The sequence below is a fragment of the Drosophila gunungcola genome, unplaced genomic scaffold (genome assembly GCF_025200985.1).
Source record: "Drosophila gunungcola strain Sukarami unplaced genomic scaffold, Dgunungcola_SK_2 000053F, whole genome shotgun sequence".
Lineage (NCBI taxonomy): Eukaryota > Metazoa > Arthropoda > Insecta > Diptera > Drosophilidae > Drosophila > Drosophila gunungcola.
The window spans coordinates 207,305-226,433 of record NW_026453217.1 but is presented as its reverse complement, the minus strand read 5'-3'; the positions used below and the strand labels follow the sequence as shown (position 1 = coordinate 226,433).

Below are 19,129 nucleotides of genomic sequence, written 5' to 3'. Positions count from 1 at the left end.
GGATCAGCTTTTTCGCATTCACCGACAGACGCTGAGACGTGGTTGGACCTCATAAGGAAGTCTTCCACATTACTCCCCCCAGTAATCAGTACGGCTGATTGCAGGACCAGGAAGTTGACAATTAATTTGGGAAACGAGCCGGTAGCTGCACACGCCGTCCTCCTCGCGATGTCGTTGATGTTGGCTGCGGGACGTTGGTTGCTGGAGATGCAGCTGGTGTTGTCGGCTGATTCGATTCATGCTCTTCAATGGCCTAGTCGTCAGGCAGGAGTGCTGGCTTAAGTCGATCCTTGCTGACTCTTAGTCGTTTGTTTTTCACTTCCATGTCGAAATATTTGTCCTCTCGTTGACAAGATAGGTCGATCTTACAGCGTTTTAACTGGCGCGTACGGTGTCGTCTATGATGAGCACGCCTGCAGATGCTTGTGGACAAATGAGGTTCTTGTTGCAGCGTGGTCTGAAGTTTGCGGTGCCTGGAGCTGCGCATGATGCTATGCAGGCTCTTGCCGAGGTCGGAATGCAATCTTCAATCCGGCTTGTTTCGAAGAGGTCACCCGGCAGGCGTATGGTAGTGCAGTACAGCATTTCGGCGGGCGATGCTTTGATGTCTGTTTTGAGTGTCGCTCGCAGTCCAAGCAAGACGATGGGGATGCGGTTGTACCAGTCTACGGTGCTCTGACATTTCAATGCTACTTTTAGTGTGCGATGAAAGCGCTTAATGACACCATTCGACTGCGGGTGGTATGGTGTATTCCTGCTCAATTTTACGCCTAGGATGCGCGACAACTTTTTGAAAAGGCAGGACTCGAACTGGAGTCCTTGGTCGGTCGTGATCCTCACCGGTACACCATAATGTGCGATCCATCCGTGCAGGAGTGCGAATACTTCAGCAGTGATTTTAGTCAGTCATCTGCTGAATCGGTCGATGACCGTCAGGCATCGGGCACCGGGCACATCGAAACTGCCGAGGGCGTTTCTGTTGTAGCGGTGTATTTTGCATCGCTGGCACTGAAGGCAGGACGATGACCCTGAGGCGATGTCCTTGTTGAAGCTGGGCCACTCGAAGCGTTCAGTGACTAATTTGACAGGGGCACGTTCGCCAGAATGGGCCATACCATACCATATGGGCGAATACGGGACGACAATACATAACAATATAGGCTGATGTTAGATTTAGGCAGCTGAAGTTTACGCAATTGCAACGATGATTTGCCTGCCGTCGTCATCCGCTGTTAGCGGCACCAGTAATATGCTCGATTTGACTATAAAAGATAACTGTCTCACCTGTCGTGGCGATGCTTTCTCGGGATCCTGCCGAAGTGCATATTCTAGTGGATTGTGATCGGTGAAAATGGTGCAGTCGCGTCCTTCCATCATGAAGCGATTGAATTTGACGGTCTGGAAAATTGATAGCAGCTCCCGGACGTACGTACTGTACGTAGCTCAGTTATTGCAGTTGCCCTTCGTTAATATGGTGAAGCGCTGCACCGATTGCATAATTGTTGGCGTCGACATGAAGAGCAAGGGGCGCGTTGGCTATTGGGTGCACCAACCGCGTTGCGCTGGCCAAGTAGAATTCGCAGCGCGGCATCCTCGGTCCATACCAAAGGCGATTGGCCGTTCTTCTTGTTGCCAGGGATGAGCTCTTTAAGAATGCCTTGAACGACGGCTGTTTGCGGTAGAAAACGGCGGAAATAGTTCAGCATGGCAATGAATCTCCGCACGATTTTCACTCGTAGATCACGTCGGGGTCACCAATGTGGAAGTGTTGATTGAATTAAAGCCAGGCAATTAAACAGTTAATAGAATACATGATTAAAGAATGGGAAAAATTTGACTATAAAATGCTCTAAGGCCGAACCAACGCGTCCTGGAAAAAAACTTAAACTTTCTACATAGTAAAGGATGTTATTTTAAAAAATATTTTCCGGCTTATAAATGGTAACTAGATTTATTCTTCGATATTATAAATTTGTACTACTTATGTTTTTCGTTTTAAAATATTGTTATATATATAATAAAAACTTTTAATTTTTATTTTAAGTTAAATAAAATTTTTTGGTGCAGCCTTCAAATTTTTCTTCTTATACCATAAAATGTGCTGACCTACTTATTTACGGTATGGTTAATAAATACTAATTATAATTAACATTTATACTATAATTACTTTAATCGTCCTTGTTTACAATATTTTACATTTTCTATTCATTTTTTCAAATTTGTATCGTTTTGCAGAAAAGTTTATGTAGCAATATATGACCCTTATCCATTAATAAAGATGTGAGAAGTCGTAAAACTCCCCACAAATCCCGATACAGGATAGCGAATGAGTCGAGAATGCTGGAGGAGTCAAAGGCATACAGGTCAATCAGTACACATCGTGTCTTGGACCTACGCATAGCCGGTGCCACCCTGGACCTTGGTGTCACATACAAAATTAGTCAAAAAATGAACGATGTGGCATCGTAAAACCATATCTCCTGTATCTAAATTTAATTTTAAGATTAATTGGTATATTTATAGATTTTAAGTTCATATTTTAGACTCCGTAATCGCAAGGATTGACTTTGCGTTAAAAAAAAAAAAAAAAAAAAAAAAATTCAAGGCATATATACATTGAATAATCACTGTAGTTGGTGAAAAAAATCCCCTAATATCCGTTGGTGATTTTTACTTACCTAACCTCTTCTAGTCTCATTCAACAGATTCCAACATTCTTATTCCAAAGATAGGTTTTTATTATACAAATCTGTTGATAAACTTCAAGATTGACTCAGCTTATCAATTCAAAAGCTATATGGGAGCTATATGCTATAGCTATATATATACTACCTGCAACAGGAATACAACTTTTGGGAAAGATTCATGCAGATAGCTTTAAAACTGAGAGGTTAGTTTGCGTAGAAACGGACGGACAGACAGACGGAGAGACGGACATGGCTAGATCGACTCTTATAGTGATGCTGATCAAAATTATATATCATTTATAGGGTCGGAGATGTCTTCTTCACTGCATTTCAAACTATAATAATAACAAATAAGCCCCCAGTAAACAATTTTATGCAATAAATGTATGTACTAATAGTAAATATATTGTTCAAAATTTTGTTCAGCTTTTTCCCCGAAAAACTCAGTCAAAACCTGATACATACTTTTGAGCGAATACAAAATAGTTTAATATAAGAATGAAATGTATGGTACACAATTTCGTCTTCAAAGTTGAATATGGTTAAATGCATAATTTTTAGGAGCCGAAATGTATAGTTTAGCTATAATTTTGCGGCGTTACATTTTTAAGCCAAGTACTCGGATTAACAAAGTCCGTTTATTAGCTATGAGAGAGTCAGAGTCAGGGATCTTTTCTTACGATTTGCATAGCGTTGCCAACCATCTAAAATTCCCTTTGAATAAAAAGAGTTGATATTATCATATATTTTTTTTATTGAATAGTCCCAACATTGCGGTTTATTTGTGTGTTCAATTATATGGCTGCCCGGGGAGCGCTTGCAGAAGGCCAATTAACCGACCCGATTTTTCGGCCATTTTTTCGATTTAGAAAGGTACCGTGGCAACGTTGGCTGTGTAGCACGAAGTTCCGACCTGCTGCAACCATATGTTATCGATTTCTTTAACTTCAATTCTAGGAAGAGAAAGTCTTTCTGGTTAATAAAAAAAACATAGTTTAAAAATATCAACCCGATTATTCAAAGCAAAAAAATATTTACAAAATATCACTGTGTCAAATAATGCTCAGACATAGATTCGATTCTTATTGACACAAACAAAAAAAATGATTCCACTCAAACACCTAAGTCCACTTAAGTCTATTTATGTTCGTCAGGCAAATTGTGCTGAAGTGGTCAAAAAATAACAGACCAAATTTGCGTAAATAAATGTCACGTCTATAACAAGAAAGGAAGCAAACTTCGGCACGCCGAAGTTTATATACCCTTGCAGCTATTACACAAAATCAATATTCTTTAAAACATCTAAATTTTGATTTATTCGCGTGTATGTTTAAAAACATTGAAGCTATGATGATTTTCAGCTCAATTATTATTTTTATTGTTTTCTTATTTTGATAAAATTAAAAGCGCAATTAAATTAATATTACCAAAACAATTTTTTAATAAAATTAAGAAACAAAAAAGTTAAATTTGCATTTGTTATACCCTTGCAGAGGGTATTATAATTTCAGTGAGAAGTTTGCAACGCAGTGAAGGAGACATCTTCGACCCTATAAAGTATATATATTCTTGATCAGCATCACTAGGAGAGTCGATCTAGCCATGTCCGTCTGTCCGTCCGTCTGTCCGTCCGTTTCTACGCAAACTAGTCTCTCAGATTTAAAGCTATCTGCATGAAACTTTCCCAAAAGTTGTCTTTCTATTGCAGGTAGTATATAAGTCGGAACGAGCCGGATCGGACGACTATAGCATATAGCTCCCATAGGAACAATCGGAAAAATAAATTTAAAAAAATTATAACTTTTCTATTTTTTAATTTTTTTTTTTAGTTCTTCAATACATAGTAATGGTTTAATATTTCAGAATTACGATTTAAATTTCATCAAAATCAGACGACTATAACATATAGCTCCCATAGGAACAATCATAAAAATAAATAAAAAAAAATTATAACTTTGGTGTTTTTTAATTTTTTTTTTTTTAGTGCTTTGAGATATAGTATTGGTTAAATATTTCAGAATTACGGTTTAAATTTCATCAAAATCGGACGACTATAGCATTTAGCTCCCATAGGAACAATCTGGCTGGCATAGGAACTATCGAATAATTAAGCTGAAAATCATCATAGCTTCAATGTTTTTAAACATACACGCAAGTAAATCATAATATTAACGTTTTCAAGAGTATTTAGTTTTTGAAATAGCTGCAAGGGTATATGAACTTCGGCTTGCCGAAGTTTACTTGCTTCCTTGTTTTTTTATTAATATTTTGTTTGTTTTCATGGCAGCTATATGTTGAAGTCGGTCGATTTTAATAGAATTAAAACCGTAGCTCTGAAATATTAAACCATTACTATTTCTCGAAGAAATAAAAAAAAATTAAAAAACAGAAAAGTTATAATTTTTTTGCATTAATTTTTCTAATTGTTTTTATGGGAGCAATACGATATAGACGTCCGAAACGGCGCATTCCGTCCAGCAACTGAAGGATAACTTTTGGGAAAATTTTATGCAGATAGTTTTAAATCTAATAGCATGAGTCCATTGCCGCATTAGTGGACTTTTTAAATGTGCCTGACAAGGAAGAGAAGCTGATTGCGTTGTTATGACGGGTTTGCAATGGAGACCACCACAGTTTCCAAAAAAAGCTAGGGTCCCCGTATATGTGGGAGCTATTTTATGCCAGAGAACCAGCAGTAATGCATTGTGGAACTGCGAGCAGAATTTGCAGCGTGCGCTCTAGGTTTCAGTAATTTTTATACAAAATTGATTTTATATTCAAAAGACATCAACCAACCTTGCATATAGAAAACAGCTGTTGTAGTGGTGGCACGAACAAAATGTCGTTCAACATCGGTATTAACCGGTATTTTCTGAAAATGTTTGAGGCGAATGGTTTTTAATCGCATTTAAAAATCGCATGTAAAAATCGCATTTATTTTAAATGAGGCATTTATCCTTATGGGATTCCCTGTGTAAATAAATGCGCATTAGGCTAAATGCGTTATAAAGTGCCAATGGAATCAGAGTGTAAGACACTAGTTTGCGTAGAAACGGACGCAGAAATGGACGCACAGACTGACGGACGGTCGGACAGACGGACGGTCGGACAGACGGACTTGGCTAGATCGACTCTCTTAGAGATGCTGATCAAGAATATGTTTTCTATAAAAGGTCGGAAATGCCTTCTTCACTGAGTTGCAAACTTCTGACTAAAATAAAAATACGCTCTGCATAGGTATAATAAGGGGTAACATAAGTGGGACAAAAATGCAAGTAAATGACGAACAAGATCATCGATCACTGACCAAGTACCTCGACACCGGAAAAATAAATTACTACACCTAACAACTTAAAAGTAGCAAAGGACTACAAGTAGTTATCAAAGGAATCGAATCAACAGTGGCTATCGACGAGATAATAGCTGGACTTAATGAAAAGGGCTTTGATGTTCAAATAGCTAAGAACATAACATATACAAATAAAATGGCCCAACCAAATGCACTATGGCGCCAACGATCATTTTTTGTGGCATTAATTGATAAATTTAGAACGAAGCAACATTTTCGGGCTATATTTTTTAACTTAATGCAGGAAGGAAGATATTTTGAGTAAAATGGTTAATTTTTGGTTAATATTAAAATTTTTTATAGTTTGAAAAAAAATGAAAAAAATAAAAGTTTTTTATTGTTTCCGATATATTTCGGTGGCACTTCGGCAACAGTCTTCGTGGCAAATTATTTACACGTCTGCATTGGTAAAGACATTGGTAATATATTACACTTTTGAAAAAAAAAATGGTCGTGGGCCTCCCTTTTTTTTCCATGAAATCGCAGTTTGTTTTTTTTTTCCCAAGTTTTATTTAAAACCAATGCAGAAATAGTGTTAAAAAATGAGTAAAAAAATCGGTAAGAACTTCTTTTTTAAGAATATTTTTATGTTGCATATTTATTGTTCTAGCCGAATATCCTATTAGCTTCACTAGAATATCAATATTTGACACTTTTTGAAGCTTAGACTTTGAGGATAAATAAACGATTTGACAGCTGATAGCGAAACCCCACTGCCACTATAAAGGCTGCACTGTCGATAGAGAGCTAAAAACTCGCCCAAGCCAACAAATAATTGCATCTCAAAAACCAGTCCCACGACAAAACTTTCCGAATATACCATCAGCCCCGGGAGTTTCTTTTGCTCAGGCGTTACAGCCAGCATCAAAGCAACTCAGCCTCTAATCCTACACTTCACCAAACTACTGCAGAAATAATGCAGAAACTGACATTTTATCAAGATTCAAAAATTAATTAATTAAAATTAAAAAAAAATTATTGTGTGCATCAGGCATTATCAATTGCCATTGTTGGCTATAGCCTATATACACATCAATACCTTGACGCTATTGACCGCGTTTCTCCATTTCCGAAGCAGAATTTGTAAAATTTACCTGTTAGGTGACCGCTTTGTAGCAGCTATAATGCAAAACGCTTAAAGGCTGTCTGAACAGTTCCTGTAAAGGAGTCATTGCTCAGAATAAGCGTTTGTGTCTTTTATGTCACTGGCTGTCCAACACTAAACTCCAGTTATAACTGCTTATAAACCTTCCAACCGCAGTTGTGCTTCTAGGCATGTTAAATAACTGCTACGCAATAAGAGAAGGCTTTGACGAAAGTGACCCATATATAACCTGACAGGAGATTCGGCTATCAAAGATATTTGAGAAGCTGCTCCTAAATCGTATCAGGCAATACCTAGAGACCTATATTGCCATCATAATGCACCAATTTGGTTTTTTCGAAAAACACGGAACCATTGAACCTCGGAGATACGAAATGCATTTGAACGTCGAGAGTATTGCTCCGCTGTTTATTTTGGATGTCTCCCAAGCTTTTGAATGCGTTAGGTTGCACGGCTTTATTCATAAAATTAAAAAAAAAAACTTCCACAGAACACCAAAAAAATATCTACGGAAAAGCAGTTCCGCAGTACGATACAAGGATTTTATTTCTGAATCTCATCCAGTTGAAGCTGGCGTACCCCAAGGTAGTAGCTGCATAACATTTACACAGCAGATCTACCGACACTAATACTTACAACATCATCATTTGTTGATGACGCAACGCAAAACTCAACAAGTCATCTCGTGCTTATAAAAAAATGACTAGCATATTGGTCAAACACATGAAAACGAGCAACCGGAAGACAACTTTTGGGAAAGATTCATGCAGATAGCTTTAAAACTGATAGACTTTTTTGCGTAGAATCGGATGGACGGACGGACGGACGGACGGACAGACAGACGGACGGACGGACAGACGGACGGGCGGACGGACGGACGGACAGACGGACATGGCTAGATCGACTTTCCTAGAGATGCTGATCAAGTATATATTTATTTTATAGGGTCGGAGAGACGGAAATTATAATACCCTCTGCAGGGGTATAACAATCTGGTTTGAAAATGGGGATAAAATTAATTTGTTTTCTGTTGACAATAAGCCCAGCTGACTGATAATAATACACAGGTTAGGATGAAATCTCAAAACTCTAGAAAGATTTTAATTCTCCCGCTGGCGAAAGTATTTTTCGACTTAAGTACTAGGCTTTTGAATAGAAAATCATTTTATAAAAAAATGCGCTTTGCCAGAGTAAGGAAAAATATTAATATAAAACTTTTACTTACAATATTCCAATCCAAGTAAAGATTCCCGAAATATACACCAAGCTCTTTTTTCAGATAACGGCTTATCTGTTGGAATTCTTAGAACTTCACCTTGCTTTACCAATTCAAAAACCATATATAGTGAATCCTCAAGTGGGTCATCCAACACTTCAACCAGCTTTACAACGTGGGGATGGTCAAGTTTTTTTAAAACTGCTATTTCTCTGTAAACCCGATCTAACGGTGATGTTGCTTTCCTGGGTCCCCGGCGCATAAGTCCAGCTTGCCGTAAGAGGCGCTTTTTCGAAAGAATTTTCATAGCGTAATGTGTTGAGTCTTCTTCGGAATAAGCCAACTTTACGAGACCGTAAGAACCCTATAATGACATAAATAAAAATGTATTTATCTTGAGAAGTGTTGTTCTTAAATATAAATTAAGGCCAAGAAATATTGTAAGAAAGTCCTGACAATGGCATTAAAGGTCCATCTGATTTAAAATTTTGTTATTTTGTGTTTTATTTTTTTTTTAGTCTACAAATATCAAGTTAGTTGGAGTTAAACTGAAGAAGTTTCTTTGGTTGAAGCAATTCGAGCAGCGTTTTTTTGGCTTTCGAGTAGTAAAAACTTAAAGTCCAAATGCCATTTGTGGAAACGGTGAACATTCTTGCGCAAAGGTATCAAAACAATTTTGAAATTTATTACACATTTTATATACATAAAGCAAAAGGTAATCCTTTAAAATAAGGTTTGGCTCCTAAGATGAGTTTTAGGCTATTTAAGGGGCATGACACAAAAAGTCCTAATTAAAATTTATATTTCTAACCTTCTTGATGTTATTTCTAGCGTCCCACAAAAGACCCATCTTAACTGTTTTAAGGAGAATTTTGTTCATTTTTTTCAAGTCAGATAAAAAAAAAACGAAAAATATTTTAACTAAACATTTTTGTATATGTTTTTTTATTGGCATTTAAAGAATACAAAAAAAACCAACAAAAAATAAGAAACAAAATTCGCCGAGAGTGTGTCTTCAAAAAAATCCTGGTTGACATGATTAAAAACCTTTTAGAGAACGGAAAAAAAATCAAATAAATTCTTCATTGATTAAGATGTTACTATCGAGTTGACTTTTTTCAAAAAAATTTAAAATAACAAAATGGACTTTGGTGCAAGGAGTACAAACATGTGGCTCAACGAAACCAAGCACGAGCGTTTTTAAGACAAGGATAAATGTTGAAATGAAAATTTGATTATATAGATTATTATAATTATTACAAAGAACACGAAAGGGTTCATGCAGGCCAAAGTTCAGAGGATGGCAGTTGCGGATTGGTTTGAAAGGCACATTAAACGTTGAGCGGCTTACCAATTCTATGGACTCAATATCACCTCTTACAAGTTGTGCATAAAAATAGTTCCAAGCCTTCTACGATTTACAAGAAAAGGTAAAGTAATAAATCGTTCTGCTTTGCAGACAATTTAGAATTACCTCTATAATTTAAAAAACATCCGACTTTCCTCTTTTTTATGGAGTGGTAAAAAAAAATCGTTCAAGATAGTTAAAAAGAACTGATTTTGAGGTAGACAATTGAAACAGTTTAAGAATCGGTTTACAAATTGTTGAGGCATAAAACCTAAGCACGCACCCAGTTTAATTGTACTATTGAAGACAAGGCGAAGTCTTTTGACTTGACATTTACAAAGTTTACAAACAGTTACAAAGTTATAAAGTTGCTTCGGATAATTTAAAAAATTCGGTTTTACACAAAATACATATAATAGCATTGACTGTTAAGAATTTTAGTAGAGCAACCACATATTTCAAAAAATCAGATGGCTTGCCCGTCCTTTTGTACTTTTTGTAAATGTTTGTTTTTAGGTTTTTAGGTCTTTGAAGCTCTTGTGTAAAGTACGAAGGTCTGTTATGTCTTGGAGGAAGACTGTCAGAAACGTATTCAATAAATAACGTGTTAAAAACTCTATAGAATAATTCAGTTTAACTTTGTCAAGTTGGTTTCGGAAATCAAGTAGTTTAGCTTATTAAAGTCACATTTACGGAAGCATATCGTTTTAGTTTTTTAAACTAAATAAGAATAGGTATCATGGCACGGCCGGGAACATGTGAATTCTATTGTGGGATAGAGGGTCGATTCTAGATGCAACGACTTCGGACGGATCCAAAACAAAAGCCTGGTTCCTCGCCTTAAATTGCCTACTTATAGAGTTATGGATAAAGCTGTTGTAATGGTAGGTCTAGAAGTCCATAAACAAAGTCATGATCCGGCAAAGTGTGTCAGTAGGAGATGACCAAGATATATCTGGGAGATTAAAATCTCCCAAAAACAATCAAATGATCCCTGTCAGAAAGTAGAGATAGAACATTTAGTAGCACACAAATGATGTTCATAAATTTAAATGTCAGACCCAGGGGGGACATAGAAAAGGTTACAAAAATAGTTAAGGCATGTAAGGAAACTTCTACACTAAGAAATTCTAATCAGTCTGAAATATCTCCGATGTAAGACTGGAGTTAACAGCAATAAGCACCAAACCTTCCCAATGTAAAAAGCGATCAGATATATAAAAAATATATATTTATAAAAAAAAATTTAAATTAAAAAAAAACAAGAAGTGTTTAATACTTTTGCAAGCCGAAGTTTATATACACTTGCAGCTGCTGCAAAAATTAAATATTCTTTAAAACATCTAAATTTCGAATTATACGCGTATATTTTAAAAACATTGAAGCTATGATGAATTAATACAGCCTTCCTATGGCAGATATATTATATCGTTTCTATATTATTAACAACTATTACAATATCCAGGAAAAAAAAATTGATAAGTTAAGAGATTGTTTAACTCATTTTGTTGACGCCTAGAAGGCGTTTGTATTTTCTGCCGGTTTAGAGCTACAGGTCTCTATCCGCAGTCTCTACCCTAATTCCACATCCATTTCATTTAAGACATATACCAAGTGTGTGTAAAAAAACTTTAATCCAGCCACAGTAAAATTTTCGGAACTCAATTTTCCCTCAAAAAATTTTTTTTCACTGTGTTCCCGCTGCGTTCGTTTTTATTTTATACATATTCCTATACAGTGTTTCTTTAAAACAAACGCCCTGCCATATACATATTTTTAATTTCTCCACAACTTCGTTGGCATACATTATTTCTGTTATTTTTCAACATTTACATACATGCAAGTTCACTGCAGGACCGAATTGCAAGTTCAAACCAAAAACTGAAAAGTGGGGTGGGAAATCAAGGTTAGCTTCGAACATGGCTCTCAGCAGAGCTTGGGCAGAAGTCCGGGCAGAGCAAATGGTGCCTCTATATAGTTCTTACTCTATGCCTAGGAGACAATGTCCCATGAATACTCCAATTAGGGTAGCAATATTCTTTCTGATAAATTTTATGCGTGCCCTAGTTCTTTTAGAGTTAATTCAGGCCCATGTTACTATCGTTTTATAGTGATGGAGTTTCATCTGCTGCCTGACATTCTGGTGACGGATTGTTTTAGTACCAAACGATCGAGAGGATAGACGCGAGATATGAAAATTGGGATAAAATTCCGGGGAAAAAGTAGGATCTAAATATACGTTACTAACGTAAGAATTAAAGAGCGGCATAATAATCTGAAAGTCTCATGCAAGTCATAATTAGATCTACAATGATTTAATATTAAGGGAATATAATTTCTAGTTAATCAGGACAGTACTCCAGAATCGGATGAATTACCGAAATATATAAAGTCTTGGTGACAAAGGAATCCTAAAATTACTTTAACCACTATTTAATCAAACAAGGCACACCCCCAGCTTCATTGACCATCAATCTTAAGTTTTGGTTTTAGATGGACGCCAAGATTGTTTAAAAGAGCAATTCTACCCAAAGAGCAGTCAACTAGGGTATGATTCACGGTTTTTGGGTTAACACGATAAAAATTACCCGGCAGCAGTTTTGGAAAAAAATTAGATCGGATTTTAAGTCCTTGTGGCAGAAAATATCCTTACTCTGCAGACATACCTAAATTAACATTATCTGCGTACATAAGTTCGCGAGAATGGCTTATAAATAAAGAAAGAAGTATCGGACCGAGATGTCTCCCTTGTGGGAGACCGGAGGTAGCTCGGAGAAGTTTAGAAGTCGAATTTTTAAAGAGGACTCTTTGCCACTCAGATAAATTAAGATCCATCAAAGCAGATCAACTGGAAACCCTAACAGACCTAGTTTCCGAACAAAAACAAACTGATTTACAGAGTCGAATGATTTACTAAAGTCGGTGTAAATGACGTATGTTTGAAGATAACATTTGAAGACCTTTATCACAAATGAAGTGAACTCCAAAAGGCTAGGTGGTTGATCTCTGTTTCATAAATTCGTTTTTATTTGTATTTATTATAAAAATGGTATTTTACCCCTACAATTTGAATCTTATAGCTTTTTTCATTGGGGAGTATAATTTTCCTCTTATTGACCTAAGCCTAAGAAATTTATATTATTTTTCATTTGTGACTTAAGCCCAAACATTTTATTTCTTAATCCTAAGTCGCTTTTTAATTAAATACTAACTTTGTGAATTAGTTAGCGTGGCTTTGCTAATATTTTTGAGGTAATCGGGAAGCTGGTTCCACGATCTAATAGCGTTAATAAAAAATTGTCTTTCAAAAGTCAGTGATCTAGATCTTAAGGCAATTAAGTTGTTAACTCGTCTAGAGGCGGAATATGTTAGTTTTTATACCCTTGCAGAGGGTATTATAATTTCAGTCAGAAGTTTGCAACGCAGTGACCCTATAAAGTATATATATTCCTGATCAGCATCACTAGGAGAGTCGATCTAGCCATGTCCGTCTGTCCGTCCGTTTCTACGCAAACTAGTCTCTCGGTTTTAAAGCTATCTGAATGAAACTTTCCCAAAAGTTGTCTTTCTATTGCAGGTAGTATTTAAGTCGGAACGAGCCGGATCGGACGACTATAGCATATAGCTCCCATAGGAACAATAGGAAAAATAAATTTAAAAAATTATAACTTTTCTATTTTTTAATTTTTTTTTAGTTCTTCGACACATAGTAAGGTTAATTATTTCAGAATTACGATTTAAATTTCATCAAAGTCGGACGACTAAAGCATACAGCTCCCATAGGAACAATCATAAAAATAAATAAAAAAAAATTATAACTTTGGTGTTTTTTAATTTTTTTTTAGTACTTCGAGATATAGTAATGGTTAAATATTTCAGAATTACGTTTTAAGATAAAACAATACTCGCATACTTATCCATTTATTTAGTCTGCCATACGGGGCATGTTAAAAATGTCATATGTTTTTCCAACTGTCTTTGAGATTTGATCAGCCAGGTTTTGTTAAATATGGAGCCAAAATTTACTGCTGTCATTAATGAAAAGAGGCTGGAGATCATCAAGAGGAATCTTTCTTTTACTTGTCACTAGACACTATTACTTGGCTTGGTCAGTTCCTTTGGCAAGCAGTCTTGTTTATTTGAGCTCCGAAAATTCAAACGTTTTTCACTGAACAAAAAAACTATCACAGACACACAGACACTGATAAAGAACTGACTTGTCCCTGGAATTGAGATTCGGGAAAACTGGTCGCACTTCAGAAGCTCTATCCCCGCAACTGAAAGAGCAAATAGACGCACGATTATCAGCGCCTATCAACGTTCGCTTCGCTGAGCTGACTGAGCTCATCAACACCACTTCGCGAGAGGCTGAAAAAAGGTTACTGAAAGCGTTACCCAGCGAAATTGACCAGAAATTCGACGCGGTCTTGGAAAGCGAGTCCAGCAACTAGAGGTCAATACGGCTGAGCGCCTGGACAAACTGGAGCGGGATGTGGAGGAGCCTGAAAGCCAAAGTAGGGACTGTCGAAGGGAAACTACAGGCACAGCGTGCGGAAAGCCATGCGTGCGCGGTACATTTGCGTGGCGTTCCGTAAGGCTGGAGACGACAAGGGTGCATACCGGCGAGCAAACAACCAAAAACTTAGCATTCACCGGCTGTGCTCTATGTTAATGAAGAACTCACGAAAAATAATTTCTTTATCTTGAAAGAAGCTATGCGCCTTAAAAAGCTCTGCGGTATTTACACGATTTGGGATTGTGCACGTGAAATGCACAGGGAGAGATGACGTGATCTACATATATCGATATCACTGCTGTTGAATCCCTCTCTCGCTCTGTCAACGCTGCTGGGTTCCTCTTTCTTTCTGTTTCTGCCTCTCCCTCCGCTCTAGATAATGGGAATAATAATAATTTTCGCGACTAATTTCTCTTAAGAGTAAATCAAGTTTAGTAAGTTTACTATTTTTTTTAGAATTACAGTGTGCCTATAACGACCATTTGTGTGTGTTTCCAATATTAATAAATGCCTATTCTAATGCGGATCGTTTCAAATAATAATATGGCGAGCAGTCTCTTTAATATTCAAAGTAAACGAAAAATTTTCTTAATTGTCCACATAAACGCCCTTTGGTAAGAAACATTTATGAGTTTAGAGAGTTGTTTGTGGGATCTCATGTTCATGTAATTTGTGTGTCAGAAACTTGGTTTGTCAATGGGACTAGTGATGTCCCGTTTGTGTGTGATGGGTACGTGTCGTTTAGGGCTGATCGGGTGGGCCATGCCGGTGGCGTAGTCATCTATGTATGTCAGTAAGAAATTTGCTTTTAAATGTATCCAAGCCTTGATTGGTTTGGAAAGTACCGTTGAATCTGCTTTCATTGAGATTAGTGATCGAAAATTTAAAAATAAAGCTCTCATCTGCTGCATATACAGACCCCATCGCCTAACCCAACTCGGAAAATTTATGAGAACGCTTGAAGAAAAAACCGTTGGGTAACAAAATGTCATTATAACAGGAGATCTCAACAGCAACATCTGAATTGAAGATTTTGTTCACAATGATTTCAATTCAATATGACCGAAATTGGTCAACATTCACGCACCTACTTATTTTACAAATACTTTTAGCTCCTTGATATATATATTCTTTGTTTGTGATTTGTCGAAAGTCCTTTTATATGACCAACTATGTGTTCCTGCTTTTTCCAAACAAGCAGCCCCCATCTGTAATTAGCTTTAGGGACTATGAGTCAATTAATTATAACAACTTTCAGGCTGAATTTGTCAATTATGACTGGGCCCTTAATTACAACTTGACATCTGCTGAAAATGAACTTGACATCTGCTAGAAATGTGTCCCAGTTTGAACTTAAATTTTAAAAACACCAGCCTCAGAAATAAAGGCACTAATTCGATTGCTGGACGCAGCCTATAAGCGCGAACTGAAGATTTGTACAATATTTTTAAACAAATTGACGTCACGAGAAAGATAGCAGTCTCCAAACGTAGGTTTTATAATAAAAAATTTGGAAAGGCACATATGTCTGGTTTGGTTTGGAAGGAGCTAAGAAGTATGGGAAGGGGCAAACAAATTCAGGCTGCTAAGTCAGACCTAGATGTGGATGCTCTCAATAAAAAGTTTGCTCGAGTTAATTCTTATAGTCCGCCCCAAAATATGTACCTGAACTCGACAACCATCTGTGATAATGTTTTTAGCTTTATGTATATCCGTCCAAGTGATGTTATAGAATGTTTACTAAGTGTAAAATCCAATGCAGAAAGTCAGGACAACATAAAAATATTGATACCAAAGTTAATTCACCACATCTCCCACATCTTTAACCACATCTCTGTTTCCGGAAGCGTGAAAAATGGCAAAGATACTCCCGATTCCTAAGACTAAAAATTGTTTTCGATCCATCTCTATCCATCCATTTCTGTCCAAGTCATTTGAAGTTTGCAACAAACAACTTCTTTATCCTCAGCAACAAGCAATCTGAATTCGAAAAGAGTAAAAGCTGTACTTCTGCCACCATGAAGATTTCTGAAGATATACGCCAACAGATTCATGAAAGTAAAGTGACACTAATAACCCTTCTTGACTTTAGCAAAGCTTTTGACTCTATTAACCATGTGATTCTTTGTACCAAACTGTGAACGCTTTATAATTTTTCTCCATGTGCAATAAAGCTTCTCCAAACTTGTCTTACAAACAGACTGCAGGCAGTTGTTTAGGGGAATCGGAAACCTGATCTCTTGCCCCTCGCTCAGGGGGTCCCACAAGGGTCAGTATTAGGCCCATTACTTTTTCCGTTATACGTAAATGATCTTCCTATTTTTTTCCTAACTGTGATGTACACCTTTATGTAAGTCGTCCCTTAGGCCAAATTAATGAATATATTAGAGTTAGCAACTATACAATCCAAAAAATAAGTAAGTGGGCGGAGGCGAACGGGCTGCACTAAAATCCTAGTAAAACAAAATGCCTATTTATTTACAAAAGATAAAAACACGTTTGCTCCCTATAGTCAATGATAACAATATAGCTACTAAGTATATTGAAAGGACCACAAGTCTCGACATAGAATTTAATTCGACGTTGACATGGGATGATTAAATTACTAAGGCAACTTAACTTATGCTATACTCAGGCAGCTGTCATTAACCCAGAATCTTGTTCCACAGAATATCAGAATGTTAGTAGCCAAAACCTGTGTATTACCGACTCTATTTTACGGCCCTGAAATTTTTGCCTTCTCTGACGCAGCAATTATGCGCAAGCTGAAAGTTGCGTTTAACTCAATAGCACGATGTATTTTTGACCTAGATCGCACAGAGCATTTTACAGCTTACTCCCCAAAGATTTTCGAGCTATGCTTTGAGTCGTGGATTAAGCTAAGAACTCTCTTATTTTTACACAAACTAATATCCAGGAAGGAGCCACAGTTGTCACTTCTTGCAGATGTCAGCATCCGCTAGAACAAATAATATTATATGCGAACGACTACATTTAGGATCGGCAGAGAAACACTTCTTTATCCAAACTGTTCGCTACTGGAATGATCTTTCAAACAATTTTAAAACATTAAAAATGAAACACAATTCAAAACTATATTGTTATCTAACCTTCAAGGCACACTCTAACTTTAACTTCACTTTTTTCAAAAATCCCAACTGTTTTTCAGGGACGGACTGCGTGGAAAGAGGGTTGCACCGCAGAAACCTTATGGACCATCCCTTCAACGGATGGTGGAAGGTGGATGGAACTCTGTTGAAATACGGTTTAGTGATTCACATAGATTCATATTAATGGAAAGGAAAATAAGAAAATATTTGTACCAATACCGAAACCGTAATCGAAATAGTTATATTGGTTTTCATTGCTGTGTTTAATTTTTGCAATAGCTGCAAGGGTCTATAAACTTCGGCTTGTCAAAGTTTGCTTTCTTTCTTAATCCAAATTAATAAATCCGTTTCGTTTCTATCCTATAAAGCCAAAAAATGTGCTTTCCTTAGAAATTTTGAACGCAAATACATTCGATGGGTTGGTTATAGCACATCGAAAATATAGTCAGTGAGAAAATATGTTCAGTGAGAATAAAGTAAAATTCTTTGAGTTAGAATTATGAGCAACTTGAAGTGGATCTGATAAATTGTTTTTAAGGGTATCGTCTAGGTGACTTAAAAGTCGCATTGATCAAATATGTTCAAAATCTCGATTTTTTAACTAAAAAATAGACTTTATATAAGTGTTGATGGGAAGGAAAAAATATATATTTAAAGCTGTAAAAACAGTGTTATTATTGCAAGAAAATTATGGAATATATTTTATTCGCAATAAAAAAAAATTATTAAAACATTTTTTATAGGAAAACCTAAGTCAACATATTGCAAATAAGTTATTATTATTATTTTTTTTTGTTATTATTATTATTATTATTATTATTATTATTATTATTATTATTATTATTATTATTATTATTATTATTATTATTATTATTATTATTATTATTATTATTATTATTATTATTATTATTATTATTATTATTATTATTATTATTATTATTATAAAGCAATTACCGACAATTACAAAGTCCGGGTCATTTTTGGTTTGTGCTAAGAATAGCAACAATGGCCTTCTGCTTAAATTCTTTGTTTTACTATGCTTGGCCAGAACCCTAATTGTTTCGCCAAAATCTGACATTTCTTTTCCTGTACAGCTAGGAAGCTAAAATATACCAGATTATCTTTTTTGGCCTGCTGGCCCAGTGTGCTATGTAAGAATCACTATGGACGACAGTACATGTAGTGACGTTGCGCATCAAGAGCTTGTGTATAGGAGACTACTATTATATAGCCGCAGAATTAAAAATCTGATCTGATGGTTCGATCGTGAGTAATACACTAGTAATACACCAATCGAAAGGTATCGCTAAATGAATATATTGCTTGCTCCGGTCAAAAGTTATTCAAAAACATTCTTTTTTGTATATTTAAAAAAAAGGACTTGTTTTAGAATTTGGAATAATTTTTTTTGTGTTAAATAAAATAATAAATTGTTTAATTTTTTTTTTCAAATTTTTGAAAATTGTTAAAGTTGATTTTTGTTAATTTTTTACGTTGAAAGCTTTTGGGATTCTTCGAGACGTATATCCACAGCCATTGCACTTAAAACATTTCGTTTCCTCCTTGCATTGGGCTCTCATATGCTCAGGTAATCGGATCGCTTTCATAAAGTTCCTGCTTTTTTAAAGTCAGGATATTTAAGATTAACACGTGGCTTTAATCTGTTGCCTATATAACGCATCACCAACTCTTCTTCAATTATTCCAAGAGCTGTTATACGTTCTCGTAAACATTTTCTTTCTGATTATTCTTACGATATCTTAGCTGCTTGTGTATCTCAGCGCTGGTCAGCGTCTTG

At 36.1% G+C, this 19,129-nt stretch overlaps 1 protein-coding gene across 10 annotated transcripts in view; it reads right to left on the bottom strand.

Annotated features, from left to right (window-relative positions):
- The window catches only part of LOC128264036 (calcium/calmodulin-dependent protein kinase kinase 1), a 97,108-nt gene that overhangs the window by 16,466 nt on the left and 61,513 nt on the right, over positions 1-19,129 (bottom strand). For all 10 annotated transcript variants that reach the window (XM_052999325.1, XM_052999335.1, XM_052999326.1 and 7 more), the window contains one exon: positions 8,367-8,721. In XM_052999325.1, coding sequence (XP_052855285.1) covers positions 8,367-8,721 — 355 coding nt within the window. The remainder of the gene's footprint in view (positions 1-8,366; positions 8,722-19,129) is intronic.